Genomic DNA, 27,140 nt, shown 5'->3' on the forward strand with positions numbered 1-27,140 from the left:
CCTCCTGGCACTCTGCAGAATGCTTAGCACACCTGATCCTCAGGTCTGAGGTTCACATCAGGTCGGAGAAGGATTTCTCTGGAAGCCTCTGGGTATGGGAGAGGCCTGCACTCATGAGCAAGGCTGCCTCTGCCTAGGATGTGTATTTCCCCTCTGACCTGGAGCTGGGGTTATAGATCAGGCCTTATTCTCTGCAAGTAGCCACAGTTGAGTTGCATGTCACGGGTAAGCAGTGTCTCTGAACTCTGAGTATTTGTAGTACAGTGAGAAGCAGCAGGCTGCTGAGTTGAATCCTGGCTCCCTTTCTCCCTCCCCCAACTTGATCTTTTCAGCCTGAGGATTTTGATACAAGGGTAAGCTCACCTAGCCTGACTCTTGCTTATTTCAGGTGGCATGTTGTTACCCTGCGCCCGAAGACAGCCCTGCCTCACTCACATTTTATTCTCCGTCATTACTTTTTAAAAGGTGTTCAGCTAGAAAATTGCATATTATTTCCTCTGTAAGGGTTTCTCTTTGCCGCCTTTGTGTAGCATACAGCTGTCATAACCACAGTTGATATTTTGTGTGCCTGTGCTTGCAAGTGCACGGTGTGGGGAGAGAGATAATCAGGCCATCCTCTTGGGCAGCAGCCTTCCAGTTTGGCTTTTATGAACTGGATTTAAAAAATAAATAAATCAGATTATATCACTCTCCTCCTTAAAACTCTCCAGTGGCTCCCCACTGTTCCTAGAAGACACTGTGTACTCCCTGGCACGGCCTGCCAGGCCCTGCACGCACCAGTGGCTTTGGCCTGGCTTTCTCCCCGCCCCTCCTGCTTCACCTGTCTGTGTGTCCTGGTGTTTGTTCTGTTCTCCCTGTGCCTTGAGCATGTTGCGTTCATTCCTATGGAGGAGCCTTCACGTGTGTGTCTTCTCTGTTGGGAAGGAGCTGCCCCAGGATCTTTGTGGGCCTTTCTTTTCCTGTGAGGGGCTTTGTGTGGTCACCCACTGTCACTTGGTGGTCACCCCCCTCCGGGCTGTTAGTCTGTTCTCATAGCCCTTCATCAGCACCTGGCATCTTGTTCTCTTGTTAGTGTTTGTTCTAGCCATCCCCCTATTGTGTGTCTCAGTCATGAGAGTCTCGTTCATTCCAAGGATCATCTGGCTACGTGAGCAGCTAGGACATGCTTGTGGCCGGCTGACTGAACACACAAAAGGGACATTTTCAGGGAGAGGCAAAGGCCATAGCAGGGATTGTGCAGAGCTTCCAGGCAGGAAGCGGTTATCAGCAGGGTGGGAGGTGTTGGCTGCATCAGGTGCGCTGCTGAGACCAGAACTCCCTGCTGTGCTCCAGGGAACCCACTCTCACTGAGGGTGGCTGTGGCAGGTGTAGCTGCTAGAGTCAGTGGTCCTGTCCACAGCAGAAGCTTTCATCCATACGCTTGGCCGAGGCCCCATTTTCTGGTTTTTCCTGTGGAAGTCAAAATGTTTTCTATGTAAAGTTTCCAGTTTTGTAAATGCTGGTGACGGGTTTAGTTACAAACCAAACCAAGCCAAAACCACATAACAGACCAAACAAAATAGGATCATGCAGTTCCTGGGACACCAGCTTGACTTTCCTTCTTTCTAGCCCCATTCTTCCATCAGTTCAGCAAACGCTTAGTGACCCTTACTGAGTTCAAAGCTTCAGATATGGAGATGAAAGTTTGCTGTCCTCAGGGGGTTCATGATCCCTGGGAGGGACAGATAAGTGCTCCAATACAGTGCTGAATGATAAGACTATGACAGGAGGGCCCCTAGGCCAACCTGCTTTTCCAGAGGAGATTGGGCAATTGCCTAGGGCTTTCACCAAGGAGGAGGTGCCATGTGGTTCAATGTCACTCTGCAAATCTGGGCTTCCTCCTGCCCACCCCCTTCTCTGCCACCCCACCACTAAAGGGAATTGTGCACTAGAGTGGGTATGTTCAATTTCCAAACCTTAGTATTCTTGTGCCCTGGGACTGTATTAGAAACTGCAGAAGTGATATCGTGATTTCTTACGACACTCTTGCTTGGAAGATTATGCCAGATAGGTCTTCATTACTCTGGGAGATGAGGTCCTTTTCCTTTAAAATTTTAGCTCTCCCTGTGTACTGCTGGGCGACCTCATTACTCTGTGCCTCATTTTTCTTGCCTTGTAAGTGGGTTTAATAATAGTTCTCCACCTTACCGGCTGTTGTGTAAATTAAAGGAGCACTTAAGTAATTATTTATTAACTGTTAATAAATGGTCACTGCTGCTTTTATTGACTCGTCCCTGCTTGTTTCATGAGACTTCTGTGATCCTTCTTTTTGTTATAACCAAGGTTGTACTTTTTGCCTAACATCTAGGTATTGCTAGGAGGAAGTAAGTTTGCAGAACTTGTGGTACTCACTGGATCAAACGTGTCATACGTACACAGAGTTAACCGGCATCAAGCATTTTCCATTGTCCCCTCCCCTATGGTCTTGTTCTTTCCTTACTTGGGCTACATGGTGATAGCAAGCTTGGTTGCCTGGGAGGCCATCTGTCCTGTGATCCATCACACCTGAAGCCTCTGTTCTCTCGTCCTCCCGAATTGGGCACCGTGTCCACGTTACAGTCTCAGCACTGCAGCCTGTGGGTGGAGATTGGGAAAGAAGCAGCCTGAGCAGATACAAGCCTTCAGAATGAGACCATTTTCATGCAGCTTTTCCTGGTAATTAAAGGAAATGGGGGCTGCAGAGAGAGCCTACGATATTTCAGCAGATGGTCTTGTAATAGAATGTTTTTTCAAAGTTTTCTGCAAGGCATCAGTGACTCCTAGAAAATGTTCATTGAGTAATGAGGAGCAAAAATGTGGCTTTGAGCACTCCTTCTCCCGTGGCGCGTTGCTGAGTTGTCCTCTCTTTTCTGGCATAATAGGTGGTTTTTGAAACTGAGGATGGTAATTCCATAGAAGTGGCCTCTCCCGACTTTTCCACGGACTCTAGGGAGCTGGGACTTGGTTCTGGGATCAGTAGTACTTCTGCAGCTCTGACCCGGCCCACTCTCCTCCTGGGCTCTGGTGTGGCGGGGGGCCATGTGATAGTTGATGAAGGAATGCCTGCAGTTCTGCCTTCCTGTGATAAGCTGCAACCCACCGCCTGACCTGTGCTGAGCCCATGGAACAATGTGCACCTCTATGTGCTGGGTTGTGGAAGGAAGGCAGGGATGGATTCTTTGGGGATAATTTCTCCTTCAGAACCAGAGCAGACACACATAGGCATTCCTGGGACCCCTACATCAGGGCAACATTGCAGCAAGCTCTTATGGCAACCCTATGAAGCCACCTGGGTTCAGACAAATCAAGCACCCCATCTGCTGTCTCTTGGCAAATAATGATTAGAGCCAGAATTTGAACCCAAGGCTCTTAAACCATCCCAATGTACTATCTTCTTAAAGGTTAGCCTCTCTCGGGGTGGCTGGGTGGCTCAGTCAGTTAAGCGTCTACCTTCAGCTCAGGTTATAATCTCAGGGTCTTGAGATCAAGCCCCACATCAGGTTCCCTGCTCAGCGGGGAGTCTGCTTCTCTCTCTGCCCCTCCCCACCTCGTGCTCACACACACACACACACACACACACACACACACACTCTCTCTCTCTCTCTCTCTCTCTCTCTCTCTCTCAAATAAATAAAATAAAAAAAAAAGAAGGTTAGCATCTCTCCCCTCCCCAAATCAACTTCCCAATATCATTCGTTTTATTCTTTTAGCAAATGTTTACTGCGTGGCCCTGGGGATAAGGCAGTAGATACATCATAGCCCCCGAACTCCAGGAACTTATAGTCTAGAAGGGGTAAAGCTGGTAAACAGGCAAGCAGACTCACGATTTGTCATCTTGGAACGTATCTCTGTATATACACAAGTAGATACACATCTTATGTTGGCATCTGGAGAGACTTGGCAGTGTATTTAAGTATATCCACGTGCTAGATACCATATTAGCTGTGTGAATATGCATAGCTACGTACAGATGACACATGTAAATACAAGGTGCACTGTCTCATCTATCTTCATCATATAGGTAGGGGTTCCCATTTTTAGACCAGCAACCTGAGGGGGTGGCCATGTTTCTCTCCCTCCTCCCTCAAATTTCATCAATCTCATGTTGGGTCCTCTTTCCCACCCTGACCTGCCTCCATTCAGGTCCTTATCATCTGATTACTGCATCAGCCTTCAAACTGGTCTCCTGACCTCAGGGGGGTTTTTCCCTTAATATTTTGATAACTTTATTTCAGTATAATTGGTTTTCTTTGTAATCCTTTGTATTTTTAACATCTTTATTGATATATAACTCATATACCGTAAAATCAGTCATTTAAAATATACCGGTAATTCAGTGGTTTTCAGTATATTCACTGAGCTGTGCAACCATCAGCACAAGCTAAGCTTAGAATATTTTTATCACCTCTAGAAGATACCCTGTATCCCTCAGTAGTCAGTCCACATTCTCCCCTCCCCACAGCCCTTGGAAACCATTAATCTGCTTTCTATGTCTGTGGACGTGCCTACTCTGGATATTTCCTATAAATGGACTCATATAATATGTGGCCTTTTGTGTCTGGCTTCTTTCATTGGTTTAATGTTTTCAAGGTTCATCCATCCATATTTGCTATATGCTGCATTTTGATCATTTTATGCATGAATAATATTCCATTGTGTGGATATACCACATTTTTAAAATCCATTCATCAATTGATGGACATTTAGGATCTGAGAATAGGGGAAAATGGGGAAAGACTGCTAATGGAAACGGAGTTTCTGGGGTGATGAAAATGTTCTGGAATTAGGTAGTGGTGATGTTTGCACAGCCTAGTGAATACACTAAAAACCATGGAATTGTAGATTTTAGAAGAGTGAGTGTTATGGTGTGTGAACTTTGTATCAATAGAAGAATCCAAAACCATTTTTAAGAAAGAAGACCTCTGTGACAGTTACTATAGACAGACACCTGAAGAAGGAAGACGTACAGGACTAATGAGGGAAAATGAACATTGATGTGTGGCCTTCGTCAGCAGGAAGCTGACATAGAACGTCTCTGAGCATCTTGGTATCAGTGCAGGTGCAGAGATTATCTCAGATCATCTCAAAGTTATATTTGTCTTTGAGATTCACCTTTTTACATTAGAAACCTGTTGTTCATTATGGTTGTGGTAGGTGTGTTTTCTTTTCTGGTTGGATGTTTAGTAAGAACCCTTTTATTGTCATGCTAATCATTCTTGGTTGCCATTTATTTATTTTTTTTAACTATAGTGTACCACATGCTGCATTTAATGCTTCATGTGCATGATCTCATTTGACTTCACAACAACCTCATGGAATGTAGGTGGTGTTAATCTCTCCATTGTACAGATTGGGAAACTCTGTTTTAGACAAGTTCTGACGGGACCGAAGTCACTAGGTAGGAAGTGGCGGACCTAGCATTCAAGCCTAGTTTCTTCTACCTCCAAAGCCTGCTCTCTTAAATCACTACCCTAGATCATCTTTTAAAATTAGAGTACATTATCATTAATTTGAAGGAAGGGTTGTGTGGTACATAATTTAGACCCATCATGGATCTTGCAGCATCTTTGAGATGCCATTATAATCATTATTTATCTTCCTAGAGGTGTGTTCTAGTGCCTTGTTACTCAAAGTAACACGACCCGGGAGCTTGTTAGAAATGTGTAATCTTGGGCTCATCTCAGACCTATAATTCAGAATCTGTACTTATCAAATCCCAGAAGATTCAAATGTGCTTTCAATGTTTAAGAAGCACTGTTTTAATATATGGTTAAAGGCATCCAGTTTGATAATCAACCAGTGATTTGACATTATTAAAACACACAGTTTAGGAGGGGATGGTGTGGTCCCAAATGTTGTGAGGTTGGTGAACTGGGAGTAAGGAACCCTGTGTTCATCGCCCTACATCTGGGTGACCTGGAGCAAGTCACTTAATTTGAGTCATTTTATTCATACATGAAGTGAGGAATTTTTTTGTTTGTCTCAGTTTTTTTTTAAAGAAAGCACTTAAGGCCATTAACTTACCTCTCAGATACTTTATTAGCTATGTCACGCTTTTTGTTTTAATGTAGAACTTTCGTTTTTTTTTTTATTTTGAAATTTCTATTATTTTTGCTCAGCCTATGAGTTATATTTAGGAAGGCATATTACCAAACCCATTTTTAACTGCCTTTTTTATTATTGATTTATAATTTAATTATATTTTCGTTAGAGAAGTGATCTGTATGATATTGATACATTGAAATTTGTTAATTTATTTTTGTGGATGTGTCTTAGAAGAGTGATTGATTTTGCAAATGTTCCACTCAACTCTAAAAAGAATGTAAATATTCAAGTTTATTAGATCAATCTTGCTAATTTTACTGTTCAAATCTTCTAAGTCCATATTAACTTCTTTGCAGTCTTAGGGGGAAGGTGTTCAGTATTTCACCAATAATGATCTGTAAGTTTTCTGTGCATGCTGTTCATCAAATTAAGGAAATTTCCTTCTGTTACTGGTTTACTGAAAGTTTTTTTTCATAAATGGGTATTTATTTTGGCAAATGCTTTTCCTGAATCTATTTGAAATGATCACATAATTTTCCTCCTTTTATTTGTTAATGTGGTGAGTATGTTGATTGATTTTTATATGTTAAAGCAACCTTGGACTCCTGGCATACATCCTGGTTGATTATGGGATATTATTTTTTTTTTTACATATTGATTTGCTTGGGGTTTTTTTGTTGTTGTTAAGGATTTTTACATCTCTTTTCTTAAGTAATGCTGGTCTGTAAATTTCTTTCTTGTAATGCCCTTGTCTGGTTTGTTATTATAATTATAATAGTCTCATAGAACGCACTGGACAGTGTTCCCTCCTCTTCTGTTTGCTGAAAGAGTCTGCTTAGAAGTGGTATGGTTTCTTCCTTAAATATTTGATAGAATTAATTAATCAATGTGGAGGTCATCTGGGCAGCAGAATTCTTTGGGGTGAGGTTTTTTTTTTTAATTTGCTTTGTTTTGTAAATCAGGAAATTATATATTTTAAACTTATAGGTATACAGTTTATACATTTCTATTAAAGCATTTATCACAGTGTATTTATTGGTTCTTTTGGTAATTAAACTTAATGGCTCTGTAAGTTTATACTTTTTAATGCACCTAGAAATTTTTCATTCATTGTTATTCAAATATTCAAATACTTTCCAGCTACCTCTCCTCCCCCCCCAGGAATCCAATTATATATGTGTTGCCAGGTGATATTGAAATTGTTCCATTGGTCACTGAGGTAGCATTCACTTTTTCAGCCTTTCCTTTATAGTATTTTACATTTCTCACAAATTTCTCTTTGGTTCTTTTTAGTAGTTTCCATTTATCTCATTATGTTCACATTTTCCTTTAAATTCTTGAAAGTATTTATCATAGCTATTTGGAATCCTTATATGCTAATTTGATCATCTCTGTCATGTCCAAGTCTCTTTTTAAGGACTAATTTTCCTCCTGGTTAGGAGTCATGGATTCTTGAGTAATAGCTTTAATTTCTAAACATTTGAGAATTTTCTAGGCATCGTGCTGTTCTTAATTTCTAATTTAATAATTTTGCAGTCATAGAGGATACTTTGTTTGATTTCATCTGTTTAAATTTCTTGTAGCCCAGGAGAAGGTCTATGTTCCTAACTGTTCCATGTTCACTTAGGAGGAATGTGTATCTGTAGTTGTTGCATCGAGTATTCTATAATGTCAATTAGATCATATTGGATGATAGTATTGTTCATATCTTTCATATCGTTGTTGGTTTTTTGTCTAGTTATATCAATATTTTGAGAGAGATGTTAATGTCTTCAACTATGGATTTGTTTATATTCTTCTTTAGTCTGTCAAATTTTTATATATTTGAGGGTTTTGTTATTAGGTGCATACACATTCATAATTGTTATTTCTTCTTGAATAAGTGTCTCCTTTATGATTATGAACTCCTCCTCTTTATATCTGGTAATATTTTTTGTTTTGAATTCTCCTTTATTTGATGTTATAACTACACCAGCTTTCTTGTACTTAGTGTTTGCATGATATATCTTTTTCCCATTCTTTTTTTTTAACCCATTTGTGTCTTTATATTTAAATGTATTTTTTAAATCAATAACATATAATTAGGATTTTGCCTTTCACAGTGACTATGGTAGGCAGAACAGTGGCCTCCCAAAGATATTCACCTCTTAATCTCCAGAACGCATGAATATGTTCCTTTACGTTATAAAAAGACTTTGCAGATGTGATTAAGTTAAGGATATGTGATGGGATATTATCCTGTATTATCCACGTGGGTCCAGTGTAATCTCAAGGGTCTTTATCAAGGAAAGACAGATGTAGGAGATTCAGAGAAGTGGGTGTGATGATGGTAGCAGAAGTCAGGGTGATGTGGGGTCATGAGCCAAGAAATGCAGGCAGCCTCTAGAAGCTGGAAAGGCAAGGAAATAGATTCTTTCCTAGAGCATCCAGAAAGATACAGCCCTGCTAACACCATGATTTTAGCCAAGTAAGATTCATTTGGTACTTCTGATCTCTAGAAACATAGAAAATAGATGTGTATTAAGCCACTACGTTTCTGGTAATTTCTTACAACCCAAAGAGAGGAAATTAATATAGGGGGTTAAGTCTGTTTAATATGATTATTGATATGATTGGATTTAAATCTACCATCTTGTTACTCGATTTCTGTTTGTTCTGTGTTTTGTTCCTCTGTTGCTACTTTCTTGTAGGTTTTTTTGAGGGAGAGGGTGGAGATGAAATCAGTATATATTTTTTTTTTTTAAAGATTTTATTTATTTATTTGAGAGAGAGAGAATGAGAGAGAGCACATGAGAGGGGGGAGGGTCAGAGGGAGAAGCAGACTCCCCGCTGAGCAGGGAGCCTGATGTGGGACTCGATCCCGGAACTCCAGGATCATGACCTGAGCCGAAGGCAGTCGCTCAACCAACTGAGCCACCCAGGCGCCCTGAAATCAGTATATTTTAAGAATTCCATTTTATCCTCTCAATTGACTTTTTATTTGTGACCTTTTTTGTTACTTTTTTAGAGGTTGCGCTGGAAATTACTTGTTTTTTCAAACTTATGTTCAAAAAATATTCCATTTCTTCAGGAATTATTTAAGAATTTTACAAAAGCATTCTACTTGGGGGTTTTCTGAGCTTCTCAGATCTGTTCTTTATTGTATTTAATTAACTTTGGAAAGTTCTTGGCCTTTATCTCTTCATTCTTTTGCCCCACTTTTCTCTTCTCTTACTAGGATTCCAATTAAATATATGCTGTACCATTTGATATTGTCCTGTAGATCTTGGGTGCCCTATTCAATTTTATTTTTCATGCTTTGTCTCTTTGTGTTTCAATTTGGATAATTTCTAATGACTTGTTTCTAAGTTCACGGATTCTTTCCTCTTCTCTGTCCAGTCTTCTAATAAACCTACGATTTCATGCCATAACATGCTAGAAATTCATTTTTAGCATTTCCATTTGGTTCTATTTTATAGTATTGGGTAGTGTCAGTGAAAATGGTGGAGTAAGGACCTCTGAAAATTCTCCCTTCCATAAAAGCCATGAAAATGCTCAGAGTCTTTTTTTTTTTTTTTCAGAACTCTGAAAATTAACGAAAGGCTTGCAGCAATCCAGGAACATTTGTTCGAGAAAAATGGTGAATCTCAGTAAGAACAGTGATCTTCATGGCATTTTAAATAGTCTTATTCCCATTCTCCTATCCCCAGTTAAGCAGTAACTTTGAAAACCAACAGCCACAATCATGGTAAAAACCAGCGGCCTAGCAACTACTGGACAGGGCAGAGAAGGATTGGAATTCTTCAAAGTCCTATGCCTAGAGAGTTGTCATTATTTTTCCTGTCTGGTGATTCCTGGAAGAAACCAGTTGCAAGGCTGTTGTTACTTGACTTGACTCAGAGGTTGCCCAATGGAAACAGCCTTTTCATAGGAGGCATTTTTCAAAAACAACCAGAGGCAATTGTTGAACACCATGGCTGCTTGAGGAGGGGGATAACAGCTTGGGCAAACAATAGGGTAACCCAAAAGCTTAAAAAAAAGAAAAACTACTCACAGCTAAGATCATACTCAATGGTAAAAAACTGAGAGCTTTTCCCCTAAGATGAGGAACAAGACAAGGATGTCCACTGTCACCACTTTTATTTAACACAGGAAGTCCTAGCTGCAGTAGTTAGACAAGAAAAAGAAATAAAAGGTGGGGCGCCCGCGTGGCTCAGTTGGTTAAGCGGCTGCCTTCAGCTCAGGTCATTATCCCAGGGTCCTGGGATCGAGCCCCGCATCGGGCTCCTTGCTCAGCAGAGAGCCTGCTTCTCCCTCTCCCTCTGCCTGCTGCTCCCCTTGCTTGTGCTCTCTATCTCTCTCTCTGTGTCAAATAAATAAATAAAATCTTAAAAAAAAAAAAAGAAATAAAAGGCATCCAAATTGGTAAAGAAGAAGTAAAACTTTCACTATTCGCAGATGACATGATATTCCACATAGAAAACCCTAAATACTCCTCCAAAAAACTACTAGAACTGATAAATAAATTCAGTAAGGTCACAGGATATGAAATCAATATACAGAAATCTGCTGCATTTCTGTAAACTAATAATGAAGCAGAAGAAAGAGAAATTAAGAAAACAGTTCCACTTAAAATTGCACCAAAAATAATAAAATACCTAGGAATAAACTTAACCAAAGAAGAAAAAATCTATACTCTGAAAACTATAAAACACTGATGAAAGAAATTGAAGATGATTCAAATAAATATAAAGATATTCCATGCTCATGGATTGGGAGAACAAATATTGTTAAAATGTCCATACTACCCAAAGCAATCTACACATTTAAATCAATCCCTATCAAAATAACAACAACATTAAAAAAACAAAAACAACCTAGGGGCACCTGGGTGGCTCAGTTGGTTAAGCATCTCCCTTCGGCTCAGATCACGATTCCACATCAGGCTCCCTGCTCAGCAGAAAGCCTGCTTCTCTCTCTCCCTCTGCTGCTCCCCCTGCTTGTGTGCTCGCTCACTCTCTCTCTCTGTCAAATAAATAAATAAAATCTTTAAAAAAACAACAAAAACAAAAAACTAGTTAATAAGATGTTCATAGAAGATTTTGAAAAACTCCAACATATTCTTGGGACTCTAAAAAGTCAGATGAATGTGTAAGGCTGTGCACGAGGAGATCTTAAAGAGATTCACACCTAGATACATCATAATCAAACTGTTGAACACTAAAGTCAAAAAGAGAATCTTGAAAGTAACAGGAAAGAAACAATTCGTCACATGCAGGGGAGCCTTAATAATATTAATAGTTTATTTCTCATCATAAATAATGGAGCCCAGAGAGTGCCCATTTCTCTGTGAAAATTCTCCCTCTCTTCACACATGGAGTCTACCCTTCTTTGCTAGATTCTTTAACATATTGATCATAGTTCTTTCAAAGTCCCTCTGTGTTACTTGTAACATCTGGATCATTGTTGCCTCTGATTCCATTGAGTATTTCTCTTTATGGTAGGTCATTATTTGTGTGTGTGTGTTTACATTTTGATGGAATGCTCAACCTTTTATGTAAACAAACAGTAGACACTGCAGTATAGATGTCCAGTGAAGGGTTTTCTTTTGTTCTATAAGATCATTAGTATGGGGGCTTGGGTGTCTTATAATGGCATATAGTTAGATTTTCTTTTTCTTTTATCCAAAGTGAGAATCATTTTCTCTTAGAGATTAATCAGTTCATGTTCTGTATTTATTACCTATTCCTAAATGAGAAATTACAAACTTTAGTGGTTTAAAACAATAAAGATTTACTGTCTCACGGTGTCTGTAGATCAGGGATCTGGGCACAGTTTACCTGGGTGCCTCTGTCTCAGGGCTGCAGTCTCATCTGAGGGCTCAGGGTGGCTCTGCTTCCGTGCTCCCTCATGCAACTGTTGGCAGGATTTAGTTCCTCACTGACTGTTGGCTAGAGGTCTCCCTCAGTTCTTTATTGTGTGGGCATCTCCATAGGGCAGCTCACAACATGGAAGCTTGCTTCTTTAGTGTGAGCAGGGGAGAGAGGATAAGCAAGACAGAAATCACTATTTTTTTGCAATTGGAAAGTGACATTCTGTCACTTTTTGCCATATTCTATTCATTAGAAGTTTGTTACTGGGGGGGCGCCTGTGTGGCTCAGTTGGTTGAGCCTCAGACTCTTGGTATGGGCTCAGGTCAAGATCTCAGGGTGGTGAGATGGAGCCCTTTGTCAGCTTGTGCTGGGCATGGAGCCTGCTTAAGATTTTCTCTCTCCCATTTGCCCCTCTCCCACCAAGAAGTTTGTCATTAGGCACAGCCCACACTCAAGGGGAAGGCATCACACAAAGACATGAGTATCAGGACATGGGCTCATTGGGGACCATCTCAGAAGCTGTCTACCACGTACTTATTGTGATAACTGACTTATTTTTTCCTATAATTTTATTTGGGATTTTCTATTTATAGCCTCTTCTCCTCCCCTCATTTTCCTTCAACCCCCACCCCAACTTTCTCATTGCTACATCTTCCTCCCTTCCCCACCTCATTTTACCTTACCCTCCCTAACCCTCCCTTACCTTCTGTTCTAACGTCTGTCATCCTCCTTCCTCTCTTTTTCCTCCCTTGTCTTCCTCCTCCACCTCCTCTTCCTCTGCCATCCCTTTCGGCTCTTCTTCTGAAAGAGTTCTTAGACACTGGTTGGAGTCTGTCAGTCTGTCTTCCAAGTTTTTCAGCTCCTCTTTCATACGTTTTATCTTTATCTTCTATTGCAACATTCTGGATCGCATTTCTGTGCTACTTTTTAATTTGCTAATTTCCGCCTTACTGCCCTCAGTTTAGGGTTTGTCTTATCCATTTTATTTTTTATTTTGAAGAAATTTAAATTCATAATATGGGGGTTGGGGGTTTTCCTGTTCCAGGTTCATAATTTCTTCTCTTTAAATCAGAAATTCATTTATCTCTTGAGTACCTTAAACATGCACTATTAAAATCCTTTATCGCGGCGCCTGGGTGGCTCACTCAGTTAAGCATCTGTCTTCAGCTCAGGTCATGATCTTGGAGTCATGGGATCGAGCCCTGCATCTGGCTCCCTGCTTAGTGGGGAGTCGGCTTTTCCCTCTTCCTCTTGCTCTGCCCCCCTCATGCTCTCTCTCTCTCTTTCTCTCTCTCAAATAAATAAAATCTGAAAAAAATCCTTTATCAATTGGAAGTTTGAACACTGGCTGAATATTTGATATGTTAAGGAATTAATTTGGTGGGGTATGCAATGGTACTATGGTTTGGTTTAGGAAAATACAAGTCTTTCAGAGAAATATATTGAGGTATGTATTGGTGAAATGATCTGCTGTAAGAAATCTGGGGTTAGGGAGAGGGTGGGGAATATAAGTGAAACAGGATTTCCTTTAGTTTATAAATTTTGAAGCTTAGTGATGGCTATCTGGAGTTTTATTAAATTATTCTGTCTCGTGTCTTATTTTTGCATAATAAAAAGTTTTTAAAAATCCTTTGTCATGAGGTCCCATAAAATTAATTTCATCTGGAGTGAATTCATATTCCAGTTGCTGATTTTATTGGTAGCCTTTCTAAGCATCACATTTCTTCACATATTTGGGATTTGGTTTGCAGGCTCATTTTGAGTAGGAAGTTTGATTTTTGTCTTGTTTTGCTTTGCTTTGCTTTGCTTTCTCTGTCATTTTTGTTTCTCCCTGCCTAGTATTTTTCTGGCGGTCTACACCTGCCACCCACATTTAGGGGCAGGTGTGATTGTGGCCTTCTGAGGCCCCTCTCCTTGGTGGTACTCGTGGTGCTGCGGAACTGGGATGTGAGCAGGGGAGTCGATTCATATGTGGTCTAGGGCTGAGTGGACTGGAGCTGCAGCCTATGGGCTGAACCTCAGCCCTACATGGGAGTCTTCCAGAATTTTTTTCATCAGCTTCTTATTCCTAGGGAGCCCTAGGTTCCAGGTGGCCAGCCTGGCTCCAGTCCCCCTGCTCTATAGAGCAGGCTTTGTTCTGGCTGCCTCTGCTGACTCCAGACCCAGAGCCCAGCAGGCCTGGGGCTCCAAGCCTTACCTACTGCTTTGCATTCCTGTTCTGTTGGATGTTTTAATCTTGTTTTTGAACCTGGCCATGTCTTTTTGGTCTCCTGTTCTTCTATTTTATCTGTTCTTGCTATGTGTTTAGAGCAGGGAAGATGCATCAAAGTGTGAACTCACTGTGCTCTCTTGACTGGAGGAAGTCCTTGACTAAATCACTGAAGATTCCTTTCAATTCCCCATTCAAAGACTGTAATCCAGCAAGTAGATCTTCATAATGGTGATATTTTGCCTTTGTATCGGAGACAGCACACTTTACTCAGTATTTTTTTCCCAGAAGACTGGCTGGGAAATCTCCTTAGAGAAAATAACAACCCGCTACCCCACAAGTTATTCTGCCTGTGGCCTCCCCAGCACATATCCCTCTCTAAAATTATCTTATTTTTCTGCACACACATTTGTCTCTCCCACTGGGATCTAAGCTCCACGAGAACAGAAACTCTTTCTCATTTCTCTTTTGTATCCGCAACCCCTTTGCGATAGTGTCTGTCACGTGGTAGGCACTCAATAATGTTCTGATAAATTACTGAACCAGTCGCTGAAACCTGCCTGTGCCTCCTTAATTCCATGGTCATGCTGCGAGGTACCTGCTGCATGGCCTCTCGGGGGTGCTGGGAGTGCTGGGAGGCCCGTATCGGACTGTGGCAGCTACGCAGTGGCCAATGTGTCTGACGCCTGCCTTCATTCATCACAACAGCATCGTGGAGGCCCCCCAGCGTCAGGCACTGACAGCCAGGCGTTTGTATCACATTCATTTGCCACAGCCCCTTTTCACGTGTCACTTTCTGTCCGCTGTCACTCACTGGATGTCATTATAGATCTCAGGGATGAACAGGGCGGGTAGGTGGTGCCTGTTAGCGGATGGGGCGGAGGCAGTGAGCCTGCCACCTTGCTGGCAAGCCGTGATGGAGGTGAAGGCTTTGCGGATATGCTGAGGCAGGCCAGGCCCTTCTCACAGAGCTTCCTTTGCAGTGGGTGATACAGACTCATAGCTCTCTAAACAGTTAATCACTTACTTGCTTGGTGTCAGCATCGTGGTGTTGCAGATTGGCATGGCTATAAAAGGAGACCTCCATAACCTAATGTTTCTTCTTGTGTGTGAACAGTCTCCCTGTGACCTGAGGAAGCCTAGATGGTTGGGCAGCTTTGCCCGGAGCCTTGGCTCTGCGTCCCGTTTCTGACATAGACGCCCATGCTGGCACAGGCCCAGGAACCATGAGCTGAGGAAGCATCCTGATGTGTTGGCGGGAGGGAGGGTGGCCTCATCTACTGCCCCACCAACCTCAAGTGAATGGCAGCACAAGAGCCTCGTGGCAGTTTGGCTTTCAGATGTCGTCTTCCTGGTTGGCTGGGACTATTGGCCAGAAAATGGCAAGTCCGGAGCCCCGGGAGATAGTCCTGTCCTGGCTGCTTCATTGTGTCAGACCAGCTTCTCCTCTGATTGTACCAGGGACAGCTGATGGTTGGGGCCCCAGATGGCTGCGCAGGGCCCAGCACAGATTAGCTATGCTCCCATTCCTGGGACACTGCCTCGGCATCATGCTTTGAAAAATCCTGCGAGAAATCCCCAGGACTCAGTCTCACTGTTTGTATTTAGCTTTTCTGAAGTGTTGGCATTCCACAGGCATTCCAGAAGCCTTCTTGGCATTTTTAAGATATTCTACAGCATCCTCAGGAGCCAAGTGTCTGCTCTGTTCTCCATTCTGCAGGTAAGGGGGACATACCCAAGAAAAGGATAGCAAATTGCTCAAGCTTGCGGGCTGGTCAGTGGTGGAGCCCATATTACAGCACGACTGTCAGCTCTCAGGTTGTCAGCCCATGGCTAAGCCCTGCCGGCCGGGTCTCCCTGAGCACTGCCGAGTCCTCTAAACTCAAGCCTTTCCTCAGGTGCTGTCGTTGCTGTCCTGTGCTTGGCTCCTCATTACTGGCCCCCTGCTGGGCTTTAGAAACTTTTCATGTCAGGGGAGTAGCATTGCCGAGGAAATGGGCTTTCAAAAACATCGGTTCTTGTCCTACTCGGTCTTTTTGAACAGTTCAGACCCATGCAGTGACACCATAGTGTGGTTTGAAGGAAGCAGCTCAGGACTTGGAGTCACGATGACTTACCTTCATGGTGGGCCTCCATCATTGACTAGCTCTGTGCTCTTAGGGTCATGATAATTAAGTGACACAGGAGCCTGAAATGGGGCTGGAGCTCACTGGGCCCTTCCACGGGGCAGACAGTGACCAAATGGCATTACTTTTCTGTACGAGCACTGAGCCAGCCTTCTGGGCTGGGGGACAGGCCTTGGGGCCTTGTCCCACAGAGGTCCTGAGAGGCTCCAGGGCCATGGGTGTCCCAGGCAGGGGACACTGCCATGACACTCCCTTGGTGGAGGTCTGCTGTGACCCCACCTGTTTCTGCCGGTGTTTCCTTAACCTTCCACACAGTCCTGTGGGGCAGACACTTCTGCTTTAGCCTCATATATTGTACCTGAGTAAGCTGGAACTCGGTCACCCAACTAGTTAAGGATGGGGCAGGTCCCACCACAGGTGTGCTAGCTCCAGGTTGCTTGCCCTGATTAGGCAAGCCCCTCAGCCAAACTGTAACCTCAAGGGAAGGTCCTCACCCACCTCTGCCAGGTGGGTGGGGGAGCAGCTGTCTCTCCAGCTCTAGGGTTCTGGGGTTCTGATACTGCTCACCTTTCGGATCCCTGACCCCTGAAGCAGGGAGTTTACCTCTCCAGAAGAAGGGCATTCTGGCATCCCTGCCTCTGGGAGCTCATGTGTGAGTCGGTGGCATGGTCTGGTGCCAGGGGTGAGAGCTCTGGCCAGGGAACAGCTCTGGTCCTTCCAGGCTGTGTGGTCTTGAGGCAGTGCAGCTCTGTGGTCAGGCCCTGCATCTGCTGGGGCTCAAACCCCAGTTCCTCCCTCGTAGCTATGAGCTGGGACAGTCGCTTAGCCCCTCCATTTCTTCACCTACAGGGGGATCATATATTCCGTAGGGGTGTTGTGAGGGTCAAATGAGAAAGTCTATGGGAAGCACTTGGACCAGTACTTGGCACATAGTATGCACTCAGTAAATGTGCGTGCTGGTCTTCTGTGAAATGACTCCAGTAACTATGCACCTTGAAGTCCTCTGCAGGGTACATAAGTGATGTAGCATAGCGTAGGTTTTCAACTCAGATGGCTGCTCTTTGCATGGTCAGTGTCTCTGGGAACAGAACCTCCTTGGTTTCTCCCCACAGCTCAGCCCAGCTGCTGCCGGCTAACGTGGGCTTTGTTCTCTTCCCACTAGGCCAGGGAGCTGGAGAGCCGGGAGGCAGAGCTGAGCCGCCGTGACACCTTCTGTAAGGAGCAGCTGGGGCGCCTTGGGAGGAAGGTAAGGCTCCTGTCAGCTGCCTTGGGGGACCAGGTCCTGAAAGCCCCCACCCAGGGTCCACCGCCGCTGTGGGGCAGAGAGGAGCCTGCACTCCCCATTCCCCACTCGCCCCAGCAGCCGGTCCCCCTGTGGACCTGCCCTCCTGTGCCTGGCAAGCACCATACCCACACCCTTTCTACAAGTTGTATTCATTCACAGACATAATTGGCTTTTAATTGGCCTGCTTTTTGTGACTGCGGCTGGCTGTGCTATAGTTCAGTTTTAGAAAAAATTCACTTTCACCACAGGGCGGTGCTGAGACCTAGCCTACCTTTCTGGCTTTAGTTAAGCTGCATTGGACAAAAATAATAATAACGTGAAGTTTTGCTGTACAAATATATTAAAGTTGTATTATTGATTTTCTCCTGGGAGTCGGGGAGACCAAAGTGCACCATGGCTACACACTCCCTACATTTTCTAGGGATAAGCCTTTGAAATGAATGAGATTCAAAGACATATCATCATTCCTTTTTTTTTTTTGTTAATGCCTACAACGACTCTTGAAAATTCATTTGGTAACTTGCTTACTTTTGGGGGGGCTTAATTTGTTGATCATGACAGGTTTTTCAAAGAAACAGTTTAAAACATGGAAGGAGATGGTTGGGAGGTTTAAAAAAATTGTTCTTCCTTCTGTCTGAGATGGCATGCCAGGCAACCTGAGCCATCAGCTTATTGCAGGCAAATCTTCGCGAATCGTTTGTCACGCTTTGGAGCTTTGAAATTGACAGTTTGCCTGAGGGGCTTGATTTCCATAGGGGTTTTCTCCTGTGGCATGGCACACTGGAGACTGGCAGAAATGTGGATTTCTGGATTTCCAGGCCGTGGGGATAGGAGGGACGCTCCTCCTTGCTCCGGGGACACTCCTGTACTCTTCCTGCAGGGTGTTTTAGGGGACGGGCAGAATTGTCATGTGAACACCCAGCACAGCCCGCCGGGGGTAGCGTCGGCATCATCCTGAAGGCCAGCAGGGCACCTCAAGCGGCTTACAGAGGTGGTCCTTAACAAGGAGAGTTTCCTGGAACGACCTCCTGCCCAGGTTTGACTGTAGCTGTAATGACAAGGATTGTGATTTGAGATCCTGGAAAAGGGTAAAAACATTCCACCAGCCATAGCTCTAATTATCACAGTTGCCCATATGTTCATGAGCGCAGATTTTTTTGTGTTGTTATGTGTGCAATTCTCCGGTCTCCTGCTGCGCTCCTCTTGCATTTCCCTCTCTGGGTTTGGCTCCTAGAAGCACGTTTGCGCGTGTCTGCTTGGGGTGAAGGGCAGTAGCCTTACAGCGTTTTTGTGTCTCAAATCTGTTTTCCCCTTGTCACTCTCCTTTCTCATCCCCACCGTAGTTCTCCTTCAGCCCAGTTTGCTGAAGGAAAGGAGATTCTCCTGGATGAGCCCTTCCTTCTCATCTGTTCTTCCCCTCATCCTACAGGGAAGCCCAGACTCCTTACATATGCAGATGTGGGCTTTTTCTAAAATGAGGTTTTCCTACATGATTGTGAAGTTATTGAATGCTTCCAGAAGGAGGTGCAAAAACATGATCACCTGCCTGACTCTTAAATACTAGCATTTTGCTGGTGATAATATACAAACGGAAAGCACCTCCAACATCCTGGAAACTAGAGATCTGTGAGGGAAATGGGTGTGGGGGGGGTGCGGGGTGGAAGGGGCACTGGAGAAGGGGGAGCAAAGAGGCATGGTCCTAAAGCTTAATTATACCAGTCTTGAGAAAGGTTTTCCATCTTCTCCGTGGATAATTTTATTCCTGTACTGGCTGGGAAGATGAAGAACACGGCATCCGACAATCTTTTTTATTAGCTGTTGCTTTTATATAATTCTGCTTTCATTTGTTGAATACTCTCAGACCTTGACATTTTCAGCTTCTGTACACACAGCTTAAGGGCCTTCCAATCAGCAGGCTCCTTTCTTTTCTTTTTTTTTCCCGTTTCCTCTTAAGTTTAGAAATTGATGATGGAAACCTGTTTAGGGGGAAACTTGGAACAGCTGCTGAATCATCCTCGACCACACAAAATAGTTGGGAGCGTGGTCAGGGGCCAGGAAAGGTTGGGATGGGGGCACAGAGGCCTGGGCTCATGGGGCTGCCACGCTGTGTCCACTGGCCTCTCAGCTGGAACCCTGCTGCCCTTCTGCCTGAAGGACACTGTTTTCGAGGGCTGGCCCGTTGTGATTGGCAAGTAGGGAAATCCTGTGCCGAATCTAGACTCATTTTCAAGGGGGAGGAGATGTCTTGACCCCTTTGTACTGCAGTATTTATTCCTTAGATGATTATTCTTGAGTGTGGAAATCATATTTTGTAGGGCTCCTATGCTTTATAATCTTTCTGAGTAATTGTTCCTCACACCCACACTGCAGGATCTAAGTGAGGAGTGTTTTTCCTTTCATCACAGAGAGCAGTGAGCTGCTGGGGATGCCGGGGCCTGGTGAAGGTTTTATGGCACCTGCGAGCAAACCCCAGACATGGTGTTCACATGCAAGCTGTGAAGCAGGGGCAGCACGTGCTCACGGTGGACCTGGGCCCACATGCGGCCCTGCACCACTGCCCTTTGCGGCCACACTGTGCGTCCTCATGTCTCAGTTTCTTTGTCTATAAAATGGAGGTGCAGGTGCCTTCCTTAGTGTGTCGATGGGGACATTAGAGGAGGTAATGTCTGAAAGGTGTTGGCATGTTCCAGTGCCTAGCAAAAGCTGGCTCCTCTCTTTAGTGTGCAGTGGTTACTGGCAATTCTCTTTCAAGTCCTAATGCTTCAGGTTTGGCTTAATAGGTGAATGTGTGTACACGTGCATAGACATACATGTGCTGAGATGGATTTTATCATCAGTGGGCGGCTGCTCTCTGGGATGCAGAAGCCTCCTCTCCGGGCTTCACTGGGCTTTTCTCGAATGCCTGCTATGGCATCTGTCTGTCATTCAGGATGTAGAGGGGTAGAAGACAGCTCTGTGCAAAGCAGTATGGAGACCATGTGCTACTCACAACTGCATGTTTCTCATGTGCCTGACAGTGTTAGAGAACAGGGCCATTTTCCATTTCTGTATGTTGGGCGTAGGTCCAGGAAGGTGAAGCTGTCTACCACCTTGACTGTCAGAGGTGTGGCTGCTGAACCTCTTGCCAGCTTAACTGTCCTCCCAGAGCCTTTGCTCAGCTGCCCTCTGTGGTTTCCTATAGTAAACTGAAGAACTGGGAGTAGACTTCACCCGCACTCCCCCTCGATTCAGCTATCTCGGGGCTAAGGGTGACTTGTGCCCAGTCAGAACCAGCAACGTCTACCGTCTTCTGGTGGAAGCCTGGGTGCTGGGTGGCTGTGAACCCGACAGCCATTGAGCTGACCACTGACTCGCCAAGAGTGTGTCTTCTGCCCTCAGCCACGGGGCCAAGTCAGGGAGGTGGTGGGGAACGAGCCCTAGTTCAGCCTCAATAATTTACCAGCCTTCTGACTCTGAGCAAGTTGTTGAAGTCCCAAAGCTTCAGCTTTCTTATCTTTGAAACAGGAATTTGAAGACTGACTTGCCAGTTGTTTGGAGGATGAGTGCTCATTTGTGTATGAGTATCTGATGTAGAACTATTTGGTTCTCTTTCATGTCATTTCCATCCTTTTCCCCCTTCTTTAATAAATGCATAGCCATTCACTAATTCCATATTCGTTTAATTCTGCTCAGTGCCCAGAGATGGCTCCAACAGTTGTGATTCCTTCCTCAGGGAATTCACAGCTCAGTTTGGGAGGGGAGGGAGATGTGAGGAATAGGACCCCAGGTGGGAGGATGCCTGAGTGCCCGCTTCCCATGACCAGGCCTGGCAGCCCTGTAAAAATGGTCTCACTTTTTTCCAAACTCAGCAACTGCAAAGTGGGGAGGGCATTTTGGGGGTCTAGCTTCACAGACTGGAGGCAGGGAGAACCTGAGAAACATGTGGGTTCTTCCTGGATCTCGGGCTCTTTCCCCCAGAATGTAAATCTCTGTTCCTGCCCCCGTTGGGTGCACATGCCATCCCAACATTGATATGTGAACAGTCAGCCCTTTTCCCATTTTTTCTCTTTGCTTCTACTCCGGCTTTCTTTTTTTAAGGAACAACTGTCATGTGATCCTGCCAAGCCTGCAGCTTTCTCAGTGACAGCACTAAACAGCCCCCTGCCTGGTTTCCCTGGGGGTGTCAGTCGGGAGTCTGTTCAGGAAAATAGAAGCTGCTCTAGGATGCAGAGGAAGAGGAGTTAAATACAGAGCATTCTGCTTTACAAGAGAAGGTGGCCCACTGGTCGGGGACACGTGGAGAGGGCCCAGCCTCACACATGCCAAGGAAATGCAGTCACAACCATAAGGTGACACCATTACATACTCAGTAGAATGGTTAACATGGGAGCGATGAACACTACCAGGTGCTAGCAAGGCCGTGGTTAACCCGAGAGAAAGAGAAAAATTCAGGTGAGCCATGACACTTGGGGAAGGTTGTGAATTTAATTTCAGACCTGCACATACGAGGTAGAGATGGCCAGCAGATGCTTGAGAGTGTCAGACATGGAGTTCTGTGTCCCACAAGATGACAGCCACCACGATGTTATGATGCATCTGCTATGTGCCAGTCTCTTTTACATAAATTATCGCTAATCCTTGCAGCAAGCCTGCAAGGTAGATTATATTACACATTTTACAAATGAAGAAACTGGGAATCAGGTTAAATGAGCTGCCAGAAGCCATGAAGCTGATGGATGAAGTCAGAGCTCTGAAGTCTCTGCTCTTCCCACCATGCCACGCTGCCTCCCGAATCAGCTCGGGAAGAAGGTTCAAGAGATGGTGGTCAACAGTGCCAAATGCTACAGGCCAGGGAGGGCTAGAGGAGAGGCCTCTTGATTGCACTTTGAAGGACATGTGAGTTGTGTTGAGAGAGCCTTTCCAGTATTGCTGTGGAGACTGAAGCCGGGTTACTTGTGGAGTTAGAGCTGCAGTGAGTGTGGGAAGTAGAGGAAACAGGTATAGACCATTCTCTCAAGAAGTTTCATCAAAGAGAGAACATTGGTGGTTTAAGAGGGAGTGACTTGACCATATTTATGGGGGGAGGAGAATTCATAATGTGTCCCTGAGTGGTCCAGTGGAAGCCAGGTCCCCAAGGGGGTCAGAGGGCATGCAATGGGAAGGGCTGCCTTCACCCCAGAGGAGTCGTCCTCTGGCTCTGGAGGTGGAGTGACTTCCAGCCGCGTGGTGAGCGAGCCGTATGTCTTGTTGTAAGAACTGCTGACCGCCAAGTGCTCTGAGAGGCCAGCAGGCATTTCTCCTGAGGGTGGGCTTTGCTTTGTGTTAGGCTCAACGTCGGTTCCAGAGAGGCAGAGAGGGGCTCACCACTTAGGATGCAAAACTGAGGCATGGCAGGCATTCCCAGTGTGGCATTCCTGTGGAGAGAAGCTGCCAGAGCATTGGGAATTTAGAGGAGGGAACAGATAAGAGTGACCTAAAAGCAATGCAGCAAGAAATTGGCCCATGTGGGAAAGGAGCCCACCCCTGATCACTGTGAGGAACAGTTCTGTACCCGACTGCCCTGAGCCCAAGGGACTTTTGAAGATTGTTGAGTCCAGAAGTTGTTCCCCCGGCGGCTAAAGAAGGATACCCACACACCTGTTTCCCAACTTGTACCACATTTTCATAATGGTACCGGCATAAAAATGGCCATTTGTGTGTTCTCAACAGTGTACCGGAAGTGATACGTGAAAGAACATACTGCTTAGAGATTCCAGACAGCCTTTCTTAGTGAGAATGGGCTTTTTATACCTGTGCTGGGGGGGCCCGGGTCTTTTGAGGGGGAAACAAAGAAATTGAGAACCATTGATCCAATCCAATTATTTTCACAGATAAGAAAAGGGCCCCAAGGCAGCTAAATGGTTTGAGAATCACTTGGTATGGCTGCAAGCACTGGGTTTTTAGATCTGGAGGGACCTGGGTTTGAATTACAACTTCACCACCTGCTGGCTTTATAGGCAAGATCAAGTCACTTAAGCCCTGGAGCCTTGGGAGTCTTCATCTTTACAATGGCAACAGTAGTAATTACATTTTCAAGATAATAAAGGACGTGACATAGGACTTAGTCCGTTGTAATATATCGTGGTATAAATGGCACCTGCCATTACTGTTACCAGCCAGATCTAATAATATAACTGTTGTTGCTCCCATTGTCCCCAGAGGTCACCTAGCTAATTAAGAATATAACCAGGACTCTGGTTCCTGGCAGCTGTGTCCATGAGTCTTACAGGTTTTCCACCATAGAGAGTGAGGGTTAGTCACAGGCTCTGGAGGTAGATGCTTTTAAATCTTGGGTTCTGCCACCGCCACTGCTTCCTCCACCACCTCTGCTACCACTCCCAGTCCCACACTCCCTGCCTCTACTCTGTATGTTACTTCTGGTGTGTTTGCTAAAGGTCTGTTTCTTTACCTCACAGTCTCATCTTCACAGAAATCCTTTTATCTCACAGTAACCTGGGAGGTGAGGAGGGAGAGCAGAGACTACCCCTCTGTTGTGCATGTGGAGAGGCGGTGGCCTTCCTGGGCCTTGTGGCCAGGCTTCCGTGGGTTAGATGTCTGCTCCAGGCGCCCCGCTGAACGGACTGCACCACCCCTCCTGGCTACGTACAGTGCCTAAGTTACGTCACTTAGATTTGGTGGGGTTGGGTGGGGAAGGAATGGTCATCATAGATGAAAATGAGGACGCTCAGAGAGGTTAAGGGATAGAGCAAGGTTTCACAGCCATTCAACTCCGGGTCCAAGATTTAGACAGGTCTTCCTGAATCCACGTCTGTAAAACAGGAATAGGAGTTCTCATCAATCAATAGGAATTGATAGAGTATTGCTAACTAACTTTCTTTCTGTCTCTGAGGCTGGCTTTCTTGGCTGGCTTTCTTGGTGCTCAGTAGCCAACATTTGCTGAGTATTTCCCATGTGCAAAGCACTGGCCGGACACCTCCCCTGAACTGCCTCCTTGGGCCTGCACAATGACCCAGTGAGCTGAGTGACAAAATGACAGCTGATCTTGTTTGAATCTTTGCTGTCAAAGGGCCAGGTGTGTCCCAAGTGCATCACATGTTCTCATTCATCACATCTGCAAGGCAGTCCCGCAAGGTAGGAACTGCTACCATCCCCTCTGTATAGGTAAAGAAACAGACTTTGAAATGGGCAGCAGTTGTCACGTGAATGATTTGGGATCATAGCAGTCGGTTCGCCGTCCATGGGCCCAGGCAGGCTAAATGCAGGGATCAGTTGTTCATCAGTCCGCTGCCCTGGTCAGCTTCTCAGAGTACTGAGACTGTATTAAAACAGGGCACCCAGGTGGCTCAGTTGGTTAAGCGTCTGCCTTTGGCTCAAGTCATGATCCCAGGGTCCTAGGATCGAGCCCTGCATGGGGCTCCCTGCTCAGCGGGGAGTCTGCTTCTCCCTCTGCCCCTCCCCCCTACTCCTGCGCACTCTCTCTCACGCTCTCTCCCTCTCAAATAAATAAGTAAAATCTTGAAACTGAATTAAAGTGATCTATGATGGGGGCGCTGGGTGGATCAGTTGGTTAAGCTTCCAACTCTTGGTTTTGGCTCAGGTCATGATCTCAGGGTTGTGAGATCCAGCCCCACGTCCGGCTCCATGCTCAGCAGGGAGTCTGCTTAGGATTCTTTCTTTTTCCCTCTCTCTCTGCCCCTCCCCACTGCTCACGCGTGCACATACACACACTCTCTGTCTCTCTCTCTCTCAAGTAAATAAATAAAATCTTAAAAAAAAAAAGATCTATGATAGAATTTACACTAAGAACAGTAGAATAGTATAATGAACCTCTCTGTCCCTGTCCCCCAAACTTAACAATTTTGCCACATTTGCTCATATTTATTTCTTTTTTTCTCTTCTGTTCAGATTTGCTTTGAAGCAAATCTCAGTGACCATGACATTTCCCTCTACATTCTTCAGTATGTGTCTCTGAAAAATACAGACCTTTTCTTACATAACTACAATATTGTTATCTTCCCTCAGGGAATTAACCTTGATTTCCCTGATTTCCTCAAAAATACCTTTTCCCAGTGTTTTTGTTTGTGCTTGTTTGTTGCTGGTGTTAAGTCAGGATTCACTGGAGTTGCCACGTTATAATTGATTCTTAGGCTTTTAAGTCTTTTGTCACTCAGAACAGACCCTCCCCCCTTTTTTATGCCAGCAACTTGTTGCAAAAACTCGTTAGGTTTATATTCCCATCTTTCTCCTTCATGGTGTGGAACCTGGTCCAGAGAAGGGAAGAGCCAACTGCATACCTCATTAGGAGGCTAAATGATCATGTGGGGAGAAGGGCTAACCTCAGTGGTTAAGTCACTGTTCACGGCTGCGGATTTATGTCATTCCCTCCATTACTGTGCTAGGGTCCTTTTAAGCTTGGGCTCAATGGGTACCTCCTCTTGAAGTGGTTTCTGCACCATTCCTGGCAGCAGCTGCATTAACATGCAGCACTTCCTGCGCCATGGTTATTGTCTGTTGGTTTTCCCCCAGCGCATTTAGTCTCCTAAATAGGTCCTTATGGCTTGAAGAGCCAGAAGTGCCTGTCCATCATGTATGCAGGTTATCACCTATCCCTGCTGGAAAAGACCCAGTTAAACAAACAATTCTAATTAAATAGGCACTCTGTGGTCTCTCCCTTTCCTTTCCTTCTTGGCTCTTCCCTTCCCAGCTTCGATCAGCTTGACTGGACCAGGTGAATTCCTTTGGGCCTTTCCTTCAGCCCTTGGCCATGGTGGTGGTGAGATGCTGCAGACAGAATCTGAGGTTACCCTTTGGTCTCTCCCTTCCAGTGCTCTGCCATCTCACTGCCCTGGTGACCAAGTCCTGTTCTGGTTACTGAGCTAATAGCTCCTGTTCTTCCTTTGTCCTCCTGCCATAATGGCAGCCCCTTGCTAATCTCTCTCTTGAGCTGAAACCATCACCTCCCCGCTGGTGTCCTTTTTACCAGATCCTCCACCTATGATCTGGTATCTCCTTGTTGCAGGAGGACCATTTCTAATGTCCATCAACAACTCCCTGATGCATTCAGAAGAAAGCTGGGATTCCTGAGCCTGGCCTGCAGGGCTTTGTGGTCTGGGCCTTGGCTGCATGTCTACCTGGCATGTTCTCTGGCCACACGGCCTCTCTCCTGACATTAACATCACCCCAGAGGCCTTCTTTGACCACTTCCTGCTGCTCTTTCTGTGCAGGGCTGCCACCTAACTCACTGTTTTGTCCCCAGAGCAAACTCAGTGCCTGAGAGACGGAGATGCCTGACATGGTGGCTCAGCAATCAGGACAGATGACAGCCCAGAGCAGTCAGTAGCACTTTGGGCTTAGGTGCCTGGAAGTAGGTGGAGGTGGTTCTCCGAGTATAACTGCCTGTTGTGTGGTGCCGGCAGGGCAGCCAGACCGCTCTGTTACAAAAACCCTGCCTCGGTGCTTGGCATCATGGAAATTACCCAGTTTTCTGCTTGGAGCTTATCCAGCCATGGGGCATCATTGCCCTTTTAAAAAATTGCCCTTTCTTTCTCTTCCTTCCTTCCTTCCTTCCTTTCTTTCTTTCTTTCCTTCCTTCCTTCCTTCCTTCCTTCCTTCCTTCCTTCCTTCCT

The 27,140-nt window shown here is 45.0% G+C and overlaps 1 protein-coding gene across 1 annotated transcript in view; it reads left to right on the plus strand.

The window, feature by feature from the left end:
• Positions 1 to 27,140, plus strand: part of CHCHD6 (coiled-coil-helix-coiled-coil-helix domain containing 6) — a 251,211-nt gene that overhangs the window by 119,805 nt on the left and 104,266 nt on the right. The window contains exon 5 of the mRNA XM_021695035.1: positions 17,413 to 17,496. Coding sequence (XP_021550710.1) covers positions 17,413 to 17,496 — 84 coding nt within the window. The remainder of the gene's footprint in view (positions 1 to 17,412; positions 17,497 to 27,140) is intronic.

The sequence above is a fragment of the Neomonachus schauinslandi genome, chromosome 1, assembly GCF_002201575.2.
Source record: "Neomonachus schauinslandi chromosome 1, ASM220157v2, whole genome shotgun sequence".
Lineage (NCBI taxonomy): Eukaryota > Metazoa > Chordata > Mammalia > Carnivora > Phocidae > Neomonachus > Neomonachus schauinslandi.